Raw genomic sequence first — 23,849 nt, 5'->3', positions numbered from 1 at the left:
TTTGATGGAGGCCAATCTCACCGGGATTAGGTGATATCTCATTGTGGTTTTGATTTGCATTTCTCTAATGATTAGAGATGTTGACCATTTTTTATATGTTTGCTGGTCATTATTCTGTCTTCTTTGAAAAGTTTCTGTTCATTTCCTTTGCCCATTTATTGATGGGGTTGTTTGATTTTTTTCTTGTTGATTCTTTTAAGTTCTAGATAGATTCTTGTTATCCACCCTTTATTGGATGTATAGAAAGCAAATATTTTCTCCCATTTTGTAGGCTGTCTATTTGCTGTAATGATAGTTTCCTTGGCTGTGCAAAAGCTTTTTAATTTGATCAGATCCCATTTACTTATTTTTGTTGCTGCTGTGATTGCTTTGGGGGTCTTCTTCAAAAATTCTTTGCCTAGGCTGATGTCTGAAAGGGTTTTCCCAAGATCTTCTTCTAGAATTCTTAAGGTTTCATGCCTTAGGTTTAAGTCTGTTATCCATCTTGAATTGATTTTTGTGAGAGGTGAGAAGTGGGGATCCAGTTTCAATCTTCTGCATGTAGCTATCCAGTTTTCCCAGCACCAGTTATTGAAAAGAGAATCTTTTCCCCGGTGTATATTTTTGTCTGCTTTGTCAAAGATTAGATTACCATATGCGGATGGTTTCATTTCCAGATTCTCAGTCCTGTTCCAAACGTCTGTGTCTCTATTTTTGTGCCAGTACCATGCTGTTTTAGTTACTGTAGCCTTGTAGTACAACTTGAAGTCTGGTAGACTGATACCTCCCAGTTTGTTCTTTGTACTTAAGATTGCTTTGGCTATATGAGGTCTTCTCTGGTTCCATACAAAGCGTAGAATTGTTTTTTCTAGATCTGTAAAGAATGATGATGGTACTTTGATAGGGATTGCATTAATTCTGTAGATCACTTTAGGTAGTATGGACATTTTAACGATGTTGATTCTACCAATCCATGAGCAGGGTCGATTTTTCATCTGTTTACATCTTCTACAATTTCTTTTCTTAGTGTCTCATAGTTCTCCCTGTATATGTCTCTCACATCTTTCATTAAATATATTCCTAGATATTTAATTTTCTATGAGGCTATTATAAAAGGTATTGCACTTTTGATTTTAAATTCGGCTTGACTGTTATTGGCGTATATGAATGCCTCTGGTTTGTGTGTATTGATTTTGTATCCTGAGACTTTACTAAATTCATTTATCAATTCTAGGAGTCTCTTGGTTGAGTTCTTGGGGTTTTCTAGATATAATGTCATATCATCAGCAAAGAGCAACAGTTTGATCTCATCTGCCCCCATTTGGATGCCCTTAATACCCCTGTCTTGTCTAATTGCTCTAGCAAGGACTTCCAGCACTATGTTGAATAGAAGTGGAGATAGTGGGCAACCTTGTCTGGTTCCGGTTCTAAGTGGGAACGGTTTCAATTTTTCCCCATTCAGTATGATATTGGCCATGGGTTTGTCATCAATGGATTTGATAAATTTAAGGTATGACCTGTCTATGCCTATTTTGTTCAGAGTTTTTATCATGAAGGTGTGCTGGACTTTGTCAAATGCTTTTTCTGCATCTATTGAGAGAATCATACGGTCTTTGTTCTTGCTTTTATTTATGAGGTGAATTTCAATAATAGATTTGTGTATGTTGAACCAGCCTTGCATCCCTGGAATAAAGCCTACCTGGTGAATTATTTTTTTGATGTGCTGCTGAATTCGATTTGCTAAAATTTTGTTGAGGATTTTTGCATCTATATTCATAAGGGATATTGGTCTGTAGTTTTCTTTTTTTGTTGTGTCCTTTCCTGGCTTTGGTATCAAGGTGATATTGAATGAGTTAGGGAGGATGCCATCTTTCTCAATGGTGTGGAATAATTTCTGTAGTATACGTATGGGTTCTTTGTATGTTTGGTAAAACTCTGAAGTGTAGTCATCTGGACCGGGACTTTTCCATTTTGGGAGGTTTTTAATTGCTGCCCCGATTTCTGAGCATGAGATTGGTCTATTCAGAAATTCTGTTACCTCCTGGGTGAACTTAGGGAGGCTGTATGTTTCCAGGAATTTGTCCATTTCCTCCTCATTATGCAGTTTTTGGGCATATAGGTTTTTATAGTAATCAAAAATAATGTTTTGTATTTCCGTGGTGTCTGTTGTGACCTCTCCTTTTTCATTTCTAATTGAGTTTATTAGAGTCCTTTCTCTTTGAATTCTTGTCAATCTGGCAAGAGGGCTGTCAATTTTGTTTATTTTTTTGAAAAACCAGCTTTTGGTTTTGTTGATCTTCTGTATAATTCTCTTGTTATCAATTTCATTTAGTTCTGCTTTGATCTTAGTTATTTCTTTTCTTCTACTAGGTTTGGAATTGGTTTGCTCTTCCTTTTCCAATTCCTTGAGACTGTTTATTAGATTGTCGATTTTTGAGGTTTTTGTTTTTTGGATGTGAGCATTTATTGCTATTAGTTTTCCTCTCAGATATGCATTTGCTGTATCCCACGGGTTTTGATAACTTGTGTCTCCATTGTCATTTAGTTTGAGGAAACTCTTGATTTCCTTCTGTATTTCCTCTTTGACCCAATAGTTATTCAACAATAGATTGTTTAGTTTCCATGACTTTGTCAGATGGTGAGTATTTCTGTTGGAATTGAACTCTAATTTCAGGAGTGTTTTAAACTTTTCCTTATACAGGTTTTTCACATTTCTTTTGAAGATTGTTCATAAATATTTTATTTTCTTTTTGCTATTATTTTTCTACTATTTATATCTTTTAATTGGCTTTTATTTGCATACATGAAAGTTATTGATTAATATGTTTATTCTGTATGGTGCTACCTTTCTCCAAATGATTATGTTAGTCTTCTTATTGATTCTGTTTTTTCAGATACTCTTATACTGTCTGTAGAGTTTTACTTATTTTCAATTCTTATGCCTCGAATTGTTTTCTCATATTTAATTGCATTAGGTAATTCTTACAGTACAATGTTATATAGTAGTGGTAACATTAGGCCTCCTTGCTTTGTTCCTGATCTTAATGGAAATGCCCCTAGAATTTTCCATTAAGTAAGATGCTGGCTTGATATAGTCTCGATATTTTTTCCCCTCCAAATCTCATGTTGAAATTTGATCCCCAGTGTTGGAGGTGGTGCCTCAAGGGAGGTGTTTGGGTAATGGGGGCAGATTCTTCATGAATGGCTTGGTGCTGTCCTCATGGTAATGAGTGAGTTCTTGCTCTAGTCGTTCACATAAGAACTGGTTGTTAAAAAGAGCCTGGCATCTCCCTCTCTCCTCATTCTCTTACTTTGGGCTCTTACCATGTGATCTCTACAAGCCGCCTCCCCTTTGCCTTCCACCATGAGTGGAAGCAGTCTGAAGCCCTCACCAGAAGCAGATACTGCTGCCAGGCTTCTTGTACAGTCCATAGAACCATGAGCCAAATAAACCTCTTTTCTGTATAAATTGCCCAGTCTCAGGTATTCCTTTATAGCAATGCAAACAGACTAAGACACTGGCTTTAGAATTGATCTATATCTAAATATCCATCTATATCTACCTACCTACCTTTGATTATTCTAAGGAAATTTCCATCAGTTCTAATCTTCTTTGGTGGTTTTTGCTTTTATCAGCATTGGGTGTTAAATTTTGTTTCATCATTTTTATATCACCATTTCTTATATTAATCATAAAGATTTTCTCCGTATGTATTTAAATAGTGAAATATATTAGTGAATTTTCTAATATCGAGACATCATAGAATTCTTGGAATCTTAACTTGGTTATGTTGTATTATTGTCTTAATGTAGTTCTATTCTGTTTGTATATTTTATTTAGGAATTTTGCATTGATATTTATGTGTGAGATTGGTCTGTGGTTTTCCTATTTTGTATAATCTTAAATGCATTTTTATATCAAATTTATACTGAATTTATGTAATGAATTTGGAAGCTTTTCATTTTCTATGCTTGGGAAGAATTTTAATAGTATTGGGATTGTCTGGTCTTTGAAGGTTTGGTAAAATTCCTCTGTGAAACTTTTCTGGGTTAGTTCTTTGATAACTTTCTCTATTTGTTCTATCTAATCTGATTCTGATTAAGCTTTTTATCTTTGCTGAGGTGAGTTATTTTTAATTTATACAAATTTATGGGATACACGTGAAATTTTGTTACATGTATATAATGTGTATTGATCAAGTCAGGGTATTGAGGGTGTCCGTCATCCAAGTACAATACATTATTATTAACTATAGTCACCATGCTCTGCTATCAAACACTGAGGTTATTCCTTCTAACTGTATGTTTGTATCATTTAACCCACTTCCTTTTGTCCTTCCCCCTCCCTCGTATTTGCCCTTCCCAGTCTCTGCTATCTTTCTACCCTCTTCCTCCATGTGATCAAATTTATTGGCTCCAACATATAAGTGTGAACATGCAATATTTGTCTTTTTGTGCCTAGCTTATTTCACTTAAGATAATGAACTCGTCCCATTCATGTTGCTGCAAATGACATGATTTCATTCTTTTGTATGGCTGAATAGTAGTCCATTGTGTGTATATACAACATTTTCTTTAGCTATACTGAAGAGGGTATCATTTCCCCAATGTAAGTTCTTGTAGGCTTTGTCGAAGACCGATTAGCTGTAAATATGTGGCTTTATTACTGGGTTCTCTATTCTGTTCCATTGGTGTATGTGTCTATTTTTATACTAATACAATTTGGCTATCAGCAGTGTTAGTGGTATCTGTGATTTCCTCAGTGGGTTAGGGTGCAGTTACTAGTGAAGACTGTCATGAAGTTATACTGGGGACTAGGATGCCAGATGGGCCTGTCTTCAGGCCCCAGTGGTGGCAGCTGTGGGCTGATCACGTCTAACCTTGTGCCCCAGGGTGGTGTACACTGGTATTGCTGGTTACCAGTGGGCTGATTCTTGAGCGTCTAAGTGTCTTGCTTGGGTGGATGCAAACAAGTGACACCAGTGGACCAGGAGAGTGGGCAGGTTCTCGGGGCCCTGCCCGTCGGCATGGTGTGGACATGGTACTAGCAGTAGTGAGATGATTCTCTGGATCCCGAGCAGTGTTCCTTGATGTTAGCAGTGACTGCAATGGGCTGGACAGGCCAGTCTCCAGACCTGTAGGTGGTGCTTGTAGGGAGGTGCCTGCTGAGGTGGTGTCCAGGAATTTAGGCCCAACCTGTTGCCCCCCTAGGAGGAGTGCTTAAGAACCCAAGGTGGTGGATTGGGTTGGGCAATCCACAGGACGCTGGGCTATGTACTCTGTCTTGGAGAGGGGACTGAAGCTGGCCTGGGTGTGATTAGACTCAGGCCTCCAATGGTGAGAGCAGGCACCAGCTGTGGTTGTTGGGGCAGGGATATCCCTAGGCAGAGTGCTTGGGTGAGGAGTGGTGACAGCCCTGCCACTGGAGAGAATGGTGCTGGCCTTGGTAGTCACAGCCTGGGCCGGCAGGTGGGAGACGCATGTCCCGTTCACACTCAATCCTAGTGGAGCTTGCTCCCAGTCCTGGTTGCAGGAGCCCCTCTTAGCTTGCAGCCAAGTCCCAGCAGCAACTTGCCCATGACTCTCATCCCAGTCTCAGTCTGGTGGCTCTCACTTCCCAGCACCTGCAGCTGCAGCCCATGCCTCACTCACTTCTCAGCCCTGGCTGCAGAAGCACTCCCAGCTCATGCCCCAATCTCAGCAGCAACATCCTGAGTTTCCTTAATGCCTCAGCCCTGGTGCCGGTGGCCCCAGGACAGCGTGCAGTCTGCCAAAGGCTAGGATTGAAAATGGTGCCTTACTATAGTCACTTAGGTCTCAGAAAGGATGTGGGATCCAGCACGAGCTCCCTCCCTGGACCAATTCCATCCCACGGTCTCTTGGCAGCCCCCTATGGTAGTTTCATGGCTTAGGAGGATTGAGGGGCTCTCCTGCGGCCAGGATTGCATGATTCCACAGTGGGGATGTGGCCACTGGAAGTTTCTCACTCACCCTTTCCCCGTTCCCTGGAAGTCATTCCCAGCTCCCAGTCAATCCTGGCCAAGCAGGCTGCCTGTCTTCCTTTCCCTTTCTTGCTTTCGGTGTTTTCTCTTGCTTTTCTGGTGAATTACAGTGTTCCCTCTTGGACAATGTTTTTAAAGTATGATTGTCTATAAACTATTTTGGTTCTTCTAAGCAGAGGGAGGTGAGCATAAAATGCTTCTGGTCAGCCATCTTGAAGCCCCTTCTGAATTTTTAAAAAGTGTGTTTTCTTAAGACAGTATCCATTTTTTCTAGGATTTTAGATTCATTTGCACAGAGGTACATAGCTCTTTTAGGATTAAAAAAATTTTTTAAAAAAATTTTAGTGCTCATTGTCCCTTGTCACATTTATGGTATATATTTGTACTTTATTCTTTTTGTTTGGACAGATTTGTCTAGTTTGTCTTTATTTTGGTACTTTTTAAGGAAGCAACCAAGATTTCTTTTTTTTTTAATTTCAGCATATTATAGGGGGTACAAAAATTTACGTTACGTATATTGCCCTTGCCCTCCTCCCCCTCAAATCAGAGCTTCAAGTGTGTCCATCTCCTAGACGGTGTGCATCACACTCATTATGTATGTATACACCCATTTCCCCCCTCCATCTTTCCGACACCCGATTAATGTTATTCCTAAATGTGCTCTTAGGTGATGATCAGTGGAACCAATTTGATGGTGAGTACACGTGGTGCTTATTTTTCCATTCTTGGGATACTTCACTTAGTAGAATGGGTTCCAGCTCTATTCAGGAAAATACAAGAGGTGCTATATCACCATTATTTCTTATAGCTGAGTAGTACTCCATGGTATACATAGACCACATTTTATTAATCCACTCATGTATTGATGGGCACTTGGGTTGTTTCCACATCTTTGCAATTGTGAATTGTGCTGCTATAAACATTCAAGTGCAGATGTCTTTATTATAGAATGTCTTTTGTTCTTTTGGGTAGATGCCCAATAATGGGATTGCTGGATCAAATGGTAGATCTACTTGTATCTGTTTAAGGTATCTCCATCTTGCTTTCCACAGAGATTGTACTAGTTTGCAGTCCCACCAGCAGTGTATGAGTGTTCCTGTCTCTCCACATCCATGCCAACATTTATTGTTTTGGGACTTTTTGATAAAGGCCATTCTCACTGGGGTTAAGTGATATCTCATTGTGGTTTTGATTTGCATTTCCCTGATGATTAGAGATGCCAACCAGGATTTTAATTTTATTAATTAGACATACTGTTATTCTATTCTCAACCTCCTAATTTCTGCTTTTATCTCTATTATTTCCTTTATTGAGCTTAATTTTGCTTCGTTTTCATGTTATTTTTCTCAATTTTTGAGTTGAGAATTTAATTTATTTTCATTTAAATAAACCTTATTGGTATCAGTGTTTAAGGCTTTGAATTTTCCTCTCTTCACTACATAATGTATCCTATAGATTTTGATATGTGGTTTTTTGTTACTTTTAGATATTCTGTAATTTTGGTTTGTATTTCCCCTTCCCTCAAGAGTTGCTTAATAGAAGTTTTTTGTTTTTAATTTCAAAGGTGGAAGATCTTTTGTTACTGTTAATTTTTAATTTTATTACATTTTTATTAGAGATTGTGATATTTCTACTTTATGGAATTTACTGATTTCTGACTTGATATATGATCAGTTTGTGTGAATGTTTCATATGGGCTTGAGAAAAAGGTATATTGTCTGTGACTAGGGTATACATTGATATTTATGTCCATAAGATCTGCCTTATTGATCTGAGTCTTCTATACTCTTAATTTTTGTCCACGTGGTCTGCCTCATTCTGAAAGTAGTAACTCCTGCTTTTAGTATGTTTCTTCTTGCGTTTCCTGTATTCTCTGCTTTAGGTAGGTGTTTGCTTATAATTCATTACATAGATGTTTATCATGATTATATATTCTTTGTGGATTATGGATTTTAGCATTTAAAAATGTCCTTTGTTATGTTTAATATGTTTTTTGCTTTTTGGCTTGAATTCTGAGGTCAGGCTCTCAACCTCTGCCTTCTTATTGTTTCCATTTGCCTGGTGTACTATTACCTATTCCTTTACTTTTAGCCTTTCTGAATCACTTTGTTTTAGATGTATTTCTTGCGTACAACATATAGCTGGATCTTGCTTTGTAAGCCAATCTGAAAAGATTTTTTTTTAAATAAGACTTTTTAAGGACTAATCGCGATTTTGATTTGGGTGATATGTTTGTTCTGAATTCTGACATGTTGTTTTATTCTATATTTATTATGTATATTATGTTGCAATGACTTCTGACATCAACTACCTGCAGTTGGGCTGAACTTCATGGGTTAAGGGTACAGTCTTCCACAAGACTGCCCTAACTTCAGATATCAGCCATAAACTCAAGGGTTCCCAGGGCTACCCTCACTTCTGACCAACTGCCTACAAATCAAGCGTTCTCATTATCCTCTCAGGTTTGACAATTTGATAGAATGACTCATAGAACTCAGAAAAGTGCTATACTTGTGATTGCAGCTTTGGCAAAAGGAGAGATGCATAGGGTGAGGTATGGGAGGGTCCAAACCATGAAGCTTCTGCTGTTCACCTTCATGTCACCCTCCCAGCACATTGAGATGCACAGTATACAAAATATCGCTGGCCAGGGAAGCTCAGCTGAGATTTGGTGTCCAAAGTTTTGAAGTAAGGTTTCATTACGTAGGTGTGGTTGATTGAACCGTTGGTCAAAAGTTTGAACTCAATCTCCAGATCCTCTCCCTTACCCAGACGTTGGGCTGCTAACATGTGGCTCAAAGCCTGAACCTTCTGCTATGGTTTGAATGTTTGTCCCCTCCAAAAGTCATGTTGGAATTTAATTGTCATTATAACAGTATTAAGAGGTGGGATCTTCAAGAGGTGATTAGGCCATGAGAGCTCCACCCTTATGGGTGGAATTGGTGCCAGTATCATAGGGTGAGTTTGGCCCCCTTTTGCCCTCTCTTGCCCTTCTACCTTCCACCATGTGATGGTACAACAAGTAGGCCCCCACTAGGTGCCAGACCATTGATCTTGGACTTCCCAGCCTCCAGAACTGTGAGCCAATAAATTTCTGTTCATTATAAATTACCCAGTCTCAGTTATTCCGTTATAGCAGCAAAAATGGACTAAGACACCCTCTAATCACATGGTAGGTTTTTCTGGCCTGGCCAGCCCTATCCTGAGTCATTTTGCTAGCTTAAAGCTATATAGGGGCCCATCATGAGTCACTTCATTAACATAAACCATCAGGTCTTACCATGAATAACAGACACTCCTATCAGCTGGGAGTTGTAAAGTTAGGTTGTTGATTTGAGATCTTTCTTCTTTTTTGATGTGCATGTTTACAGCTATGAATTTCCCTCTTAGTACTGCTTTCTCTTCATCCCATATGTTTTGGTATGTTGTATTTTCATTTTCGTTTGTCTTAAGGTATTTTCTAATTTCCCTTATTATTTCTTCTTTGACCCGTTGGTCGTTTAGGAATGTGTTGTTTAGTTTCCATGTATTTGTGAATTTTCTAGTTTTTATTCTGTTATCGATTTCTAGTTTCATTCCATTGGTGACTGGAAAAGATATTTTGAATGCTTTTAACCTTTTTATTGAGACTTGTTTTGTGGCCTAACATAGGGTCTATCCTGAAAATATTCTGTGTGTACTTGAAAAGAAGATGTATTCTGCTACTATTGGGTGAAGTGTTCTATATATGTCTATTAGGTGTAGTTGTTGTTCAAGTCTTTTCCTTTATTGATCTTCCATCTAGGTGTTCTATCCATTATTGAAAGTGGTGTATTGAAGTCTCCAACTATAATTGTAGAACTGTTTATTTCTCCCTTCCAGTCTATCAAATTTTGCTTCATATTTTTGGGGGCTCCATTGTTTGGTGCATATATGTTTATATTTGTTATATCTTCTTTATTAATTGACCATTTTATCAATAGATAATGTCCTTTGTCTCTTGTAGCAGTTTTTGACTTAAGGTCTATTTTGTCTGATATTCATATAGCCATTCCAGCTCTCTTTTGGTTGTCATTTGCATGGAATATCTTTTTCCATCCTTTTACTTTCATCCCAGTTGGGTTTCTTTGGATCTAAAATGAGTTCCTTGAACACTAAGAGCTAACAAATAAACAAAAATGACAAACAAAAAAGTAAAACACCTCTTCCAGTCTTTGCAGATTGGTTCCATGCTGAGGCACTCCATCAGCACTCAGCTGTGCTTATGTTGAGCCTATGGGTCAGTGTGAGGTGAAAGGTTAGTCTTCTTAGGTCTTTTGTGAGCATTTAACTTGTCCTGGGCATATACACAGCTTTCTAAATTCCCCTGTACATAAGTACTTCTGAATGTCCTAATTTCCCAAAGAATTTCTCCTTCCTCTCAGGCCACAGGCATTCAATTATATATCTGGCTATAATCTTTTGCCCCAGTCATCTGTAGATTTATCAGTTTGCCTTGCAGCCTTTTAGAGCAATGCCTACTGCTTGTCCAGCCTGAGTTCTGAGTTCTGTTCTTAGGCAAAACAGAGACAAGCACCTTGCATCAGTCCTTAGACAGGTTAGAAAAGACCTACATTAATTTAGGAATAAGGTCTGTTCTACACCCTCTGGGACCAGGGACCAGGATCTCATACTGGGAACATGGGTTGCTGCTGGTTCAAGACTTCTACTGCATATTGGAGCGGGTGAGGCAAGGGCAAGTAAAACAAGGCCAAAAAGCTTTCCTACCTTCTTTAAGTTGCCTTTTTCTTGATTCTGTGTTTGGTTGCTGCAAACCTTTGACTGCTTTCCAGAGTCCTTGAAAAGCTGGTTCTGACAATTTCATATTGTTTTTCGATCTTTCTATGGGGTAATGAGAGCTTGGAGCTGCTTACTGTCCCATTTTGCTTTTGTCATTTGGGGTGAATTTTTTGTCACTTGAAATGTTTTCTCGGCCGGGTGCGGTGGCTCACGCCTGTAATCCTAGCACTCTGGGAGGCCGAGGCGGGAGGATTGCTCAAGCTCAGGAGTTCGAGACCAGCCTGAGCAAGAGTGAGACCCAGTATCTACTAAACATAGAAAGAAATTAGCTGGACAACTAAAAATATGTAGAAAAAATTAGCCGGGCATGGTGGCGCATGCCTGTAGTGCCAGCTACTCGGGAGGCTGAGGCAGAAGGATTGCTTGAGCTCAGGAGTTTGAGGTTGCTGTGAGCTAGGCTGACACCATGGCACTGTAGCCTGGGCAAAAGAGTGAGACTCTGTCTCAAAAAAAAAAAAAAGAAAGAAAGAAATGTTTTCTCATTTTCCATAGTTATTAAAGAAGCTTTGAACGGATACAGACTACTTTTATTTTTATCTCTTTATTATGAAGACAGGGTTGGGGGTTGCGGTGGCTTACATGATTCTTAGTTCAAGAGCACCATGTTTTGATAGTGAGGTGGAGCGTACCTTCCTTAATGGATGACTTTTTCTTTTAGCACCATGGGGAGAGGTTGTGTGTGCTCTGATTTGTTTTGGTTTGGGTTTTGATTGTTATTTGTCTTACATGACCCTAAATTTCTCCCTCTAGTTTTATTTTTTCCCTTTACCACCCAGTCTCCAAATGATACTTCCTTGTCCTTTTATCCTCTTTTCCCTTAGAAATGATGCTTTTTTGTGACTGCTACCTTGGGTCCCACACACATTTCCTATAGCTGGTGCTCTGTTATATCTAGCCAGTTTGTGTTTTCATACTTATGGTAGATTTTCTCTTTCGAAGCCTGATTTCAGCTCATCCTTAGGCTCTCCACTCTCTCCTCCTGTTCTATTTATTGTTTTGTCAGACCTTCCTCACACTCTAGGTAATTAGAAATTTGTAGTAGTCTCTATTTTCTATTATAAGTTATATCGAAGATATAGGTTATGTGTGGTTTTCTACATTCTTCATGTTGATCTGTAGTTTTTTGGAGGATATATGGAAAGATTTGGATTTATACAGATGTAATTCGTCTAGATTAACTAGAAGTGCCTTATTTTTTATTTAAAAAAATTAAGGTATAATTTATGTACAGTAAAATGGATATTTTTAGCATACAGTTCTTCAAGTTTTGACAAACCCATAAAGTTATGTTACCACCACCACAATGAAGCTATAGAAGAGTTCTGTCATCTCCCAGTGTGTCTTCTTTGTAATCAAACCCTGGCCTGTGGCAGTCACTGATATATTTTCAGTCTCTGTAGTTTTGCCTTTTGTATAATATTATATAAATGGAATCATATAGTATGTAGCCTTTTTTTTTTTGAGTCCAGCGCCTTTCACTTAGTATATTTGAGGTTCATCCATGTTGTTGCACGTATCACAGTTATTTCATTTTTATTGCTGAGTGATATTATATTGTATGGATTCCACGTTGTTTATTCAGTGGTTGAAAAGCATTTGGTATGTTTCTAGGTTTTGGTGATTAAAAATATATTAATAGCTGCTATATAAATATTCATGTACAGGCTTTTGGGTTTACATAAGTTTTCATTTCACTGGGATAAATATACCTTGGATTGGGATTGCAGGGTTGCATGGTGTATATGCTTTACAAACAACTGTAAAACCATTTTCCAAAGTGGTTGTGTATTGTTTTGTATTCCTACTGTGATAGGAGAGGTCCAGTTGCTCCACATCCTCACCAGCACTTAGTATTGTCAGATTTTTTTCTTGATTATAATAGGTGTGTGGTAGTATCTCGTGATTTTAATTTGCATTCCCTCATGACTAATATTTGCCATCTATATATCTTCTTTGGGGAAGTATCTCTCTTATGCCTGGGTTTTGTTTTTTTTTTTTTTTTTTTTTAGTTTTGAGGGTTCCTTATGTATTCTTGATACAAATTCTTTGCCAGATATTTTATTTGCAAATATTTTCTTCCATTCTCTAGCTTGTCTTTTCAATCTCTTAACAGTATCTTTTGGATTTTGGTATCACATCTAAGAAATATTTGTCTAACCCAAGGTAAAGAGATTTTCTCCCATATTTTCTTCTAGAAATATAATATTAGAGATTTAGCTCTATGATCCATTTTGAGTTCATTTTTATATATGTTGGAGGTATTAATTGAGGTTCTTTTTTTGGCATATGGATATCCAATTGTTCCAGAACCATTTGTTGAAACAGGAACTCCTATTTTCCATTGAATTGCCTCTGTGCTTTTGTCAAAAATAATTTTTATATGTAAAGACATAAAGCACATTTAAGAATAACATACGCAGTTTAAAAGTGTATATCTTGATGAATTATTACAAAGTGAACACATTGTGTAGCCACCACCTAGGCCAACATATCATGCATAATTGGGACCTCAGAACCTCCCCTTATACTCTGTCCCAAAGTCACTGCCACCCACAAAAGTCATCACTATGCTGACTTCTAACATCATGGATTAGCCTTTCCTGTTCCTTACGATATATAAATAGAATCATGCAGTATATACACGTTTGTTTCTGGTTTCTTTTGCTCATCAGTCCATCTGTGACATTCATCTATGTTGGACATGTGCAGAATAGTTCTCTGGGTAGCCTTGGACTGACCTACTTCTCCCTCCTTTTTTACTTACTGTTCTCAAGAATAACTGTATAATGTGTTGGGAATGTAACATCCTGATATAAGGGAGGAGCTGGCCAGAATAGCCTGGGCTCTGTTCTGGTCACCTCTTAGAAACTGGATGTTCCTCAGTGCTTTAGCCTAGTGTGCCATGTCCCCCTCCAGGTATAAAACCCAAGAAAGGCTGCTTTCTGGGGTCTTTCAGCTGTGGTGCAAGTGGGGTACACACAGATGAGACTCCATCCACCTTGTGCAGCTTTCCTGAGCCTTGGGGGACCAGCTCACAATGAATCCTAGGTTTCTGTTGTCCCTTGCTCCCTATCTGTAAGTAATAAATGTACTCCATGTAACTTGCGTATAGGGGTATTCTGTCTCACTGGCCTTGGACAAGTTGGTAACCAGTGCACAGTGAACCTGCTTCACAACATGCCGTGGCAGTTCATTCATTTTCATTACTACACAGTATTCCATTGAATCACTGTGCTATAATTTACCCTTTCTTTCTACTGTTGATGGACATTTGGATTTCTTCCATGATTTGGTATTAAAAATAGTGCTGCTGTGAACATCCCTACACTTGTTTTCTAGAGCACATGTGCATAATTTTCTCCAAGGTGTATACCTAAGAGTAGAATTGCTGGGTCATGGTATATGCAAATCATTAACCTTGGTAAATAATGCCAAACTGGTCCCAAAGTGATTATACCAGCTTATATTCCTACTAACTGTGTAAGAGTTCCCATTTCACCACAATATTATGGTATTTTAGTATGTTTGATTATAACTTTTCTGGTGAGTGCATATCGGTGTCTCTGTGTGGCTTAAATTTTCATTTACCTGAGTACTAATGGGGTTGAGTACATTTTCTGATGTTCATAGGTCATTTGGTTTAAAGTACCTATTTACTTCTCTTGTCTATTCTTCTGTGTTATTTGTATGTTTCTTATTGATTTGTAGGGGTTATTTTATATATTCCAGATAAGATCGCTTTATCACTCTTTAATATTGCCAATAATCTCCCCATCTGTGGCTTGCCTTTTCACTGCAGTACTTTTACTCTTGTAACACTTACAAGTCTTTTCCTTTAAGAGTGGTGCTTTACATGCCTTGTTTTAGAATTCTTTCCCTATCCCAAGCTTAGGAGACATTTTCCTATATTATTTTATAGACATTTTATTGGTTACCTCTCACATTCGGTTTACAGTTTACCTGTAGATGATTTTTGTGTATGGTGAGAGGGGTTAAATTTCATTTTTCCCCATTTAGATATCCAATAACCCATCTACATTTATTGAAAAGATCATCTTCTCCCAACTGCTTTACTGTGCCAACTTTGTCATAAATCAGGTATATATACATGTTTGGATTCTCTTTCTAGCTCCACTGGACTATTTGTCTATCCTTGTGCTAATATCACACTGTCTTTAAATCTTCTATTAATGGAATATTTTCCACCATGATTTGTTATTTTCCCACAAAGTAGGTCGCTAACTTGATATGAAATACACATCTAGTATTATCATTATGATGAACGGAAAACCCAATCAGAAGTTCCCCTACGTTCTATCTTTATCACCCAGTTGCCAGCATTTTAAAATAAAAGGAATGTACCATTACAGGAACTAGTGACATTTGAGGACGTGGCTGTGGATTTCTCCCAGGAGGAGTGGCAGTACCTGAACCTTCCACAGAGGAACCTGTACAGAGACGTGATGCTGGAGACCTACAGCAACCTGGTCTCTGTGGGTAAGGATGGCTTCGTCAGGTAATTTTGCTATTTATGATTATCGTATCAAATAGAGGACCCTTTCTTTCTCAATTCCCCCTCTACATCTTGTGACTAGGTTTTTTTGAACTCAAAACCCAGGTTAAATGGTTTGACTTTACAATTGTGTTAGTGATAGGTCCCTTGTGCTGCTCCCAGACTGCAACTTCCTCTGTCTCAGAGGCTCTGAAGACCAAGGAGGTATCTCTGTCATTTCTCATTAATAGGGCAGCAGGTGACTAAACCAGACCTAATCCTCAAGTTGGAGGTAGAAGAATGCCCGGCAGAAGGAACAATCCCAATTTGGAGCTTTCCAGGTAAGTGGAATTGACCCAGGCCCTGGGGATGAGGCTCCAGCCTATCAGTCAGAGGTGAGACCCTCTGAAAGGACTTTCAGGAACATCTTAAGAAAAGGTTGTGGCCCTTTGGCACTGTTGGAGGACAGGAACGTGAATACCTCAAACATAAGGCTGATACTCCCTCCCCTGTCCCCCACACACAAGACCACTCACTCTCCTTAAGTTGGTGCTCACCTATAATAGTTCCTTTTGTTCCATATATGTCTATTAAATGCTACCACCCCAGGCCCTGCCACTTTGACAATTCTCACCTGTCACTTACTTATCTGAAGCCAGGCCCACATCAGTCACAGGCCTGGACTCTAACGCTCTAATTCCAGATTGGATAACCTGACTCCTTTGTTTTTGTTCAGCTTAGATAGTCCTGTCAGATTTATTTTCCTAAAACATCTTGATTATCTATTTTTTAAAAGTAGATTTATTGAGATGTAATTCACACGTCACAAAATTCACTCTTTAAAAGTGTACAACTTAGTGGTTTTTAGTATATTCATAGAGTTGTGCAACCATCACCACTATCTAATTCTAGAACATTTTCATCACCCCCAAAAGCCGCCCCTGCTCCTTAGTAGTCACTCTCCATTCCCTCCTACTCCCATTCCTTGGCAACCACTCATCTACTTTTTGTCTCTATGATTTTGTTTCTTCTGGACGTTTCATATAAATGGAATCATATAAAATGTGGCCTTTTATATTTGGTTTCTTTCACTTGGGATGTTTTCAACATCCACATTGTAGCACATATCAGTTCTTCATTCTTTTTGTGGAGCAATAATATTCCATTGTATACATAGACCATATTTTGTTTATGCATTCATCCATTGATGGATACTTTGGTTGTTTCCACTTTTTGGCTGTTATGCATAATGCTGCTATGAATATTCATGTACAAGTTTTTGTAGTAATGTAGGTTTTCATTTCTTCTGGGTAGATATATAGGGTTAGAATTGTTGTACCATATGGTAACTGTATGTTTACCATTTTGAGGAACTGTCAAACTGCATGAATATCCTGTTTCTCAAAAACTTTTACTTAGTGGTTTTAACATTCAGTGATGATTCTTGCCTGAATCAATTATTAATAAGATGGTTGATTTTATTTTTTCAATGTGTTATCATCCATTACTGTCATTATTCATTTTCATGTTCAAATTGTCCTCAGTTTGGCTAGTACAAGTCCGTTCAAGGTGGCTCCTTTGTCCTTTTGATGTGTCCCCATCATTCTTTGAGGATTTCCTCACTTTCTAGCACAATCATATGTTCCAGGCTCACCTTGTGCTTTCCCCATTTCAGACCTGGAATCAGCAACTTCTCCAAAGATCTCTGATTCCTATTAGTGCCTATGATATTTAGAAATCAGGATCTGGGTGCTGGGAATACTCATAGCTCCTCAGATTCTTGTGTCTTATAATTTATAGATGATTCATTTCCCTCCATCTCTCTTTTTCCCCCTAATATTTCTTTTTTAAGTAACTGGGTCATTTGGCCTCTAGTTTTCCACATTCTGGATTTTACCACCTCATAGTGATATTTAAGATAGTCCTCTGTCCTCTGTATTTCTTGTAAGTTGACAAGTTAGATCTAGAACTTGGATCAGATTCAGGTTTTTATTTTTTCTTTTAGCAAGATTATGTCTAGCTACTTCCACCAGGAGGCATGTAATGCATAGTTGTCACTTTTTGTTCTGTTACTAGTCATTGATGATTACTGCTTAGATCCATTAATTCATTAATGGTTGCAAAATGGTGACATGCTATCATTTCTTCGTTGATTAGCTGGAATAATTCTATAAAGAGAAATTGCTTATTTGGTTACCATGAGTTATATATTACACAGCAAAGACAGACTAAGTGATTGTTTTTCCATGTACTAACCAGTTTTCAAAATAATAAGTTGGTTTTGTAGCATCATCCAAAGGTGACCAATAAATTATATCTTTTTTGTGCATGTCATTTATGGACTTATGGATTTAAACATTTTTCTGTTTTAATCCATTGCCTTATTATACTTACTATAAATCAAACTGTCTTTGGCCAGTGGAAACTCCTTCAAGTTGGCTCCTGAGTCTTTGGTAGCTTCCTTGCTTTCTGGTGTTACAACATGTTCCAGGCTCATTCTGTATATTTCTTGTTTCTGACTTGGAATTGGCCATTTCTCCAAGGAGCACTGGTTCGTTTTAGTGGAAAATAATGTTTTAAGCCCACAATGTAGATGTTAGGGAATAATTTTTAGGGATTTTCATTGACAGAACTAGGGACTATGTATACATTTTTTTACAGAAAAAATACTTATATATTCAAAGTGATATTTCCAAATCAAATTCTGGACTTAAAAGTTTGTTTTTAAAATTATTAATCCCACATCTGATGGTAGTATTCTTAGTATTCTTCTGAGACTGTTGTGTGTATATAGTGATTGAATGAATTGAGGTAATCGTGTTGGTGTCATTGAGAATCAAGACTTTTCAACATTAAGAAATAGGATTAAGAGCTGGGGCTTAGCTACCCAATGAAAGGAAGTCACAGGAATGAAACCACAGCTGCACAATCCGTTTTACAATTCAGTATTTCTATGGCAAAATGCTGAATCTAAGTGGTAATATGAGTAGTTATTGTACTCGTCTTTCAACTTGGTTGTTATGAAATGCAGATGAAGGCATGTTTACTGTTATTAAGGAATCCTTTTATATTCAGTTTTGCTTTATGATTACATAAAATATTTATAAAATATTACTTGGTTCCAAAGTCAAATCTCAAATGTATATTGAGAGAAGTCCAGCTTCTTTCCTTGTCCATTCTGCTACCTTCCTTCTTTCCCCCATAGGTAACCTTTACTAAAAATTACAGGTTTATTATTCCATCATTTTTATAACATGAACATATATGTATATATATATTTATATACTCATTTCCTACTATGCACAGTTTTATTCACTGCCTTTTTTCACTTAATATTCAAGAACATATTAAGTATATAGATACTCCTTATTTCTTTTTACAGTAATACAGTGGCTTTTAATAATCATAATAGTAGTAGTTGTAGTAGTAGTAGTAAACATTTGAAAGCACTTCCTATGTGTCACGCATGCCTTGTTATAAGTAATTTAATCCTTTCAACATCCATTTGAGTGGGCACTGTTATAATTCCTTTACAGGTGGGAAAGTAAGATACAAATAGATGAGATCACTTGCCTAAGGTCATAGATCAAGTGAAATGGTGATCCAGGATTTGCTTCTGAGGTAGAGAGGCCATGACTCTAATCACATGGGCCATATTGTTGCTTATCACCTAAGGAGGTTCATATTCTGCAGATCCTTGGTGGAGCCTGGGTTTCATGAAGTGTATATTGTAAAAGCTCTTCCTGTGATTTTGTGTTCATCCTTTTTTTTTTTTTTTTTTTTTTTTGTTGAGACAGAGTCTCACTTTGTTGCCCAGGCTAGAGTGAGTGCCGTGGCGTCAGCTTAGCTCACAGCAACCTCAAACTCCTGGGCTTAAGCGATCCTACTGCCTCAGCCTCCCGAGTAGCTGGGACTACAGGCATGTGCCACTATGCCCGGCTAATTTTTTCTATATAGATTTTTAGGTGTCCATATAATGTCTTTCTATTTTTTTAGTAGAGACGGGGTCTCGCTCAGGCTGGTCTCGAACTCCTGACCTTGAGCAATCCACCCGCCTCGGCCTCCCAGAGTGCTAGGATTACAGGCGTGAGCCACCGCGCCCGGCCTGTGTTCATCCTTAGTTAAGAAGTAGGGCTTAGCTATCCAATGAAAGGAAGTCACAGGAAGTGAAACCACAGCTGCATAATCCATTTTAAAATTCAGTGGATACTGAATTTTGGCAAATGTTGAGTCTAAGTGGTAATGAATAGTTATTGTACTCTTCTTTAAACTTTTTTTATGCTTGAAATTTTTCATGTAAAATTTTGGGGAATTGGCCGGGCGCGGTGGCTCACGCCTGTAATCCTAGCACTCTGGGAGGCCGAGGCAGGAGGATTGCTTGAGCTCAGGAGTTTGAGACCAGCCTGAGCAAGAGCAAGACCCCGTCTCTACTAAAAATAGAAAGAAATTAGCCAAACAACTAAAAATAGAAAAAAAATAGCCGGGCATGGTGGCGCGTGCCTGTAGTCCTAGCTACGTGGGAGGCTGAGGCAGGAGGATCGCTTGAGCCCAGGAGTTTGAGGTTACTGTGAGCTAGGCTGACACCACGGCACTCTAGCCTGGGCAACAGAGTGAGACTCTGTCTCAAAAAAAAAAAAAAATTGGGGGGGAATAGTGAGAAGAAAAGTAAACTACGAAAAATGATTAAATATTCAGTTTATGTGCAAAAAATTACCATATTTTATTGACTTCAGGGTACCATCGATTTAAAGACATACCACTAAGAAAAATTGCCAGCAATTAATCTATGACATGTCATTAATCGTAAGGTACATCCAGACTTAGAGATGTTAAAATGTGAAATAATGTGCATTTTGCAATTGATGAAATATGAAATTATAGGCAAGGCTTTGCAATTTTAACTTGTTTAAATGAGTGGTACAGATGACTAACTACTTTAGAAGTTAGTAAAAACTTAAGTTATATAGGAAGATTAGAGTAAGTTTTTTTGAAAAGATTGACCTGCGTCTTGAAAGTTATCTAGATTCTGAATATAGCAAAGTATGGAAGAGAAGGTTATGTGGGTGACAGAACATGAAGAAGGATTTGGAGTTAATAGGCAGAGTTTTTAGTGGCAATAGCATAGACGGGAGCAGAGAAGGTGGTGTTGAAGAACTTTGAATGCAAGCTTGGGTGGATACACAAGTGAACCCATATTGGGCAAAGATTTTTAGTTTTTTCTTTGTTTTGTCAGGCTAATTATTCTAGATTTTTCTCTCATTCACTGACAATGTGGATTCAGTGTTATTATAAGACTTGAGTCCAGGAATCACACTATTGCATTTCTACCTAGGTGGAAATATTAATAGTATAAGTCAGGTACAGTTAAGAGTTCATATGATAACTGAAGATTAATGGCAATAAGGTCCTCAGAGTCGATGGAAGTCAGAAATGATGTAAAAGTAGAGGTAAGAAAGACTGAGGTGTCAAGGTAAGGTTGTTCTTGGTAACAAAAAGATCAAAAGATGGCAGTTCGGTAAAAGACTCTTTCTCCAGGAACTCTGATAAAATGAGATGAGATTATCAGCTTTCGTATGGCGGGGCATTTCTAAAGAAGGCCCATTCCATGATGTCAAAGTATAAAGATGGTTTATTGTACTTCTTTCTAGACGTCTGCCAAGTTGATGAACAGATTGAGAGGCATCATCAGGATGATCAACATAAATGTCTGTTGAGGCAAGTTGGATTTCCTGACAAGAAAACAGTTACAACCAAGAGTGGCCGTGACTGTAAGGAATTTGGAAACACCCTACATCTGAGTACAAACCTTGTTGTTTCAATACAAAGACCCCATAAATATGAATCATTTGGAAATAATATCGTAGATAATTTAGACTTATTTAGTAGAAGCTCTGCAGAAAAGAAATATGATAGTGGATGTGCGAAATTATTCTTCCATACTGAGTATGAGAAAACAAATCCTGGAGTGATACCCTATGGATATAAAGAGTGTGGAAAAGCCCTCAGGCGAAAGAAAGGCCTTAGTCTACACCAGAGAATTAAAAATGGAGAGAAACCCTTTGAATGTACTGCATGTAGGAAAACCTTCAGCAAGAAGTCACACCTCATTGTACATTGGAGAACTCATACAGGAGAGAAACCCTTTGGATGTACTGAATGTGGAAAAGCCTTTAGCCAAAAATCTCAGCTCATTATACACCTGAGAACCCATACAGGAGAGAGACCCTTTGAGTGTCCTGAATGTGGAAAAGCCTTCAGAGAAAAGTCAACTGTCATTATACACTACAGGACACACACAGGAGAGAAACCTTATGAATGTAATGAATGTGGAAAAGCCTTCACTCAGAAGTCAAACCTCATTGTCCATCAGAAAACCCACACAGGAGAGAAAACCTATGAATGCACTAAATGTGGAGAATCTTTCATACAGAAGCTTGATCTAATTATACATCATAGTACTCATACAGGAAAGAAACCCCATGAATGTAGTGAGTGTAAGAAAACTTTCAGTGATAAGTCAACTCTCATTATACATCAGAGAACTCATACGGGAGAGAAACCACATAAATGTACCGAATGTGGGAAATCTTTCAATGAGAAGTCAACCCTCATTGTGCATCAAAGAACTCATACAGGAGAGAAACCATATGAATGTGATGGGTGTGGAAAAACCTTCACCCAAAAGTCAAACCTTGGTGTACATCAGAGAACTCACTCAGGAGAGAAACCCTTTGAATGTAATGAATGTGAGAAAGCCTTTTCTCAGAAATCCTATCTCATGCTGCATCAGAGAGGACATACGGGAGAGAAACCCTATGAGTGCAATGAATGTGAAAAAGCATTTTCCCAGAAATCATATCTTATTATACATCAAAGAACTCATACGGAAGAAAAACCTTATAAATGTAATGAATGTGGCAAAGCGTTCAGAGAAAAGTCAAAGCTCATTATACATCAGCGAATTCATACAGGAGAGAAACCCTATGAATGTCCTGTGTGTTGGAAAGCTTTTAGCCAGAAGTCACAGCTCATAATACATCAGAGAACGCACACAGGGGAGAAACCCTATGCATGCACTGAGTGTGGCAAAGCTTTCAGAGAAAAATCAACATTCACTGTACATCAAAGAACTCACACTGGAGAGAAACCCTATAAGTGTACAGAGTGTGGAAAAGCCTTTACGCAAAAATCAAACCTTATTGTACACCAGAGAACCCATACAGGAAAGAAAGCCTATGGAAGAGGCCACGCCCGGAAGTCAAGGATCATCACACATTAGAGAGTAAATCAACAGTGTCTGTTTTGTACACTGAAGGAAAGTTGTGTCAGTTTAATTAACATTTTAAAAATATGTTCTGACTTCTGGTTTAAATATGGGGAATAAAGTTGGCCTTTCTTCTTTTCATCTCAGTCTTGATCCAAAAGCTACAGGAGAAAAAGAAGCAGAAGTATAATCTCTGTGTCTGACAAGCTTAGGAGACAGCTGAACCCTGACAAGAGGGCTGGCAGAGGAAATCAAGCACCGGTGCAGGAGATTTCAGAGAGAGAGAGAGAGAGAGCACGCGAGCGCTCAAGGCTGCAGATGTGAGACAGCACTGGTAAGGACTCTTAGCTGAGGTTCGGGACATACTTCCAGGTGCAGAACCATAAATAAAAAAAAACAGAAATAGAGTTCATGGGCAGGTAGGAGGTAGGATGCTTCCTAGACCATTTGTGGTCTGAGGAGAAACATGCAGTAGCCTCAACAAGGAATCACTGAGACAAGCCATGTTTGTAGAGCATAGTCTGTACTGATGGGAGCAACATTTGGGGCAGGGGGTTCTAGGGGAAGAGAATGGGCTTTTCCTTGTGAAGAGCCCTACAGCTGCCCCTGTTTACTGACCCAGGAGAAGTAAAGTGTGAAAGAACACACACATGTGGGAAAAAAATCCCAGTTTTTAGAAAAACTGATCTGCCCAGAATGTGGCCCTGGTTTCTTCCCCACATGAACCTCCAGCAAATAGCAAGTCCAGGAGAAACTCTGCTCGTTCAAAGAGGAATGATTCAGAAGTAATCAACACCACAAATGCACGTGGTTTTTGAGCCAGCAGTTCCACTCCTAGGAATGTATGTACTCACACGTGTACAAAATAATGAACATACAGAGGTATTCATTGATGCACTATTTGCAAAAACAAAAAATTAGAAGCTATCTAAATGACACCACCAGGGTTCTGTTTCCTGAAATTGTGGTATATTCGCACTGCATATTCCTAGGTAGACAAAATGAATTAATAAGAGAACTTGGATACCATTTATGTAGTGATGTGGAATAATCTCCAAGTTATGCACTTAGGTAGCAAAAGTAAGGTACAGGATAGTGAGTATGATCTGCTACCATTTGTACATAAAAAGGAGAAAAAGGGTAAGTACATAATTGATTGTGTATGTATGAATTATCTCTGGAAAGAGACACAAGAAGCTGGTAACCCTGATTACCTCGGGGAAGGGGCAGTGGTGGCAGGGGGGATGGAATCGGGAGGGAGATAACTGTGTATCCTTTCATAGCTTTTTAAAAT

The 23,849-nt window shown here is 38.4% G+C and overlaps 1 protein-coding gene across 1 annotated transcript in view; it reads left to right on the top strand.

The window, feature by feature from the left end:
* The window catches only part of LOC138378151 (zinc finger protein 182), a 45,499-nt gene extending 22,757 nt beyond the window's left edge, over positions 1-22,742 (top strand). Inside the window, exons 3-5 of the mRNA XM_069463459.1 lie at positions 15,170-15,296; positions 15,543-15,632; positions 20,940-22,742. Coding sequence (XP_069319560.1) covers positions 15,170-15,296; positions 15,543-15,632; positions 20,940-22,570 — 1,848 coding nt within the window. The 3' untranslated portion in view covers positions 22,571-22,742. The remainder of the gene's footprint in view (positions 1-15,169; positions 15,297-15,542; positions 15,633-20,939) is intronic.
* Positions 22,743-23,849: the final 1,107 nt, after the last annotated feature.

This window comes from Eulemur rufifrons, chromosome 30, assembly GCF_041146395.1.
Source record: "Eulemur rufifrons isolate Redbay chromosome 30, OSU_ERuf_1, whole genome shotgun sequence".
In the NCBI taxonomy this organism is placed as follows: Eukaryota; Metazoa; Chordata; class Mammalia; order Primates; family Lemuridae; genus Eulemur; species Eulemur rufifrons.
Note: the sequence above shows the minus strand (reverse complement) of the source record. Positions and strands in the feature narration are given on the sequence as shown.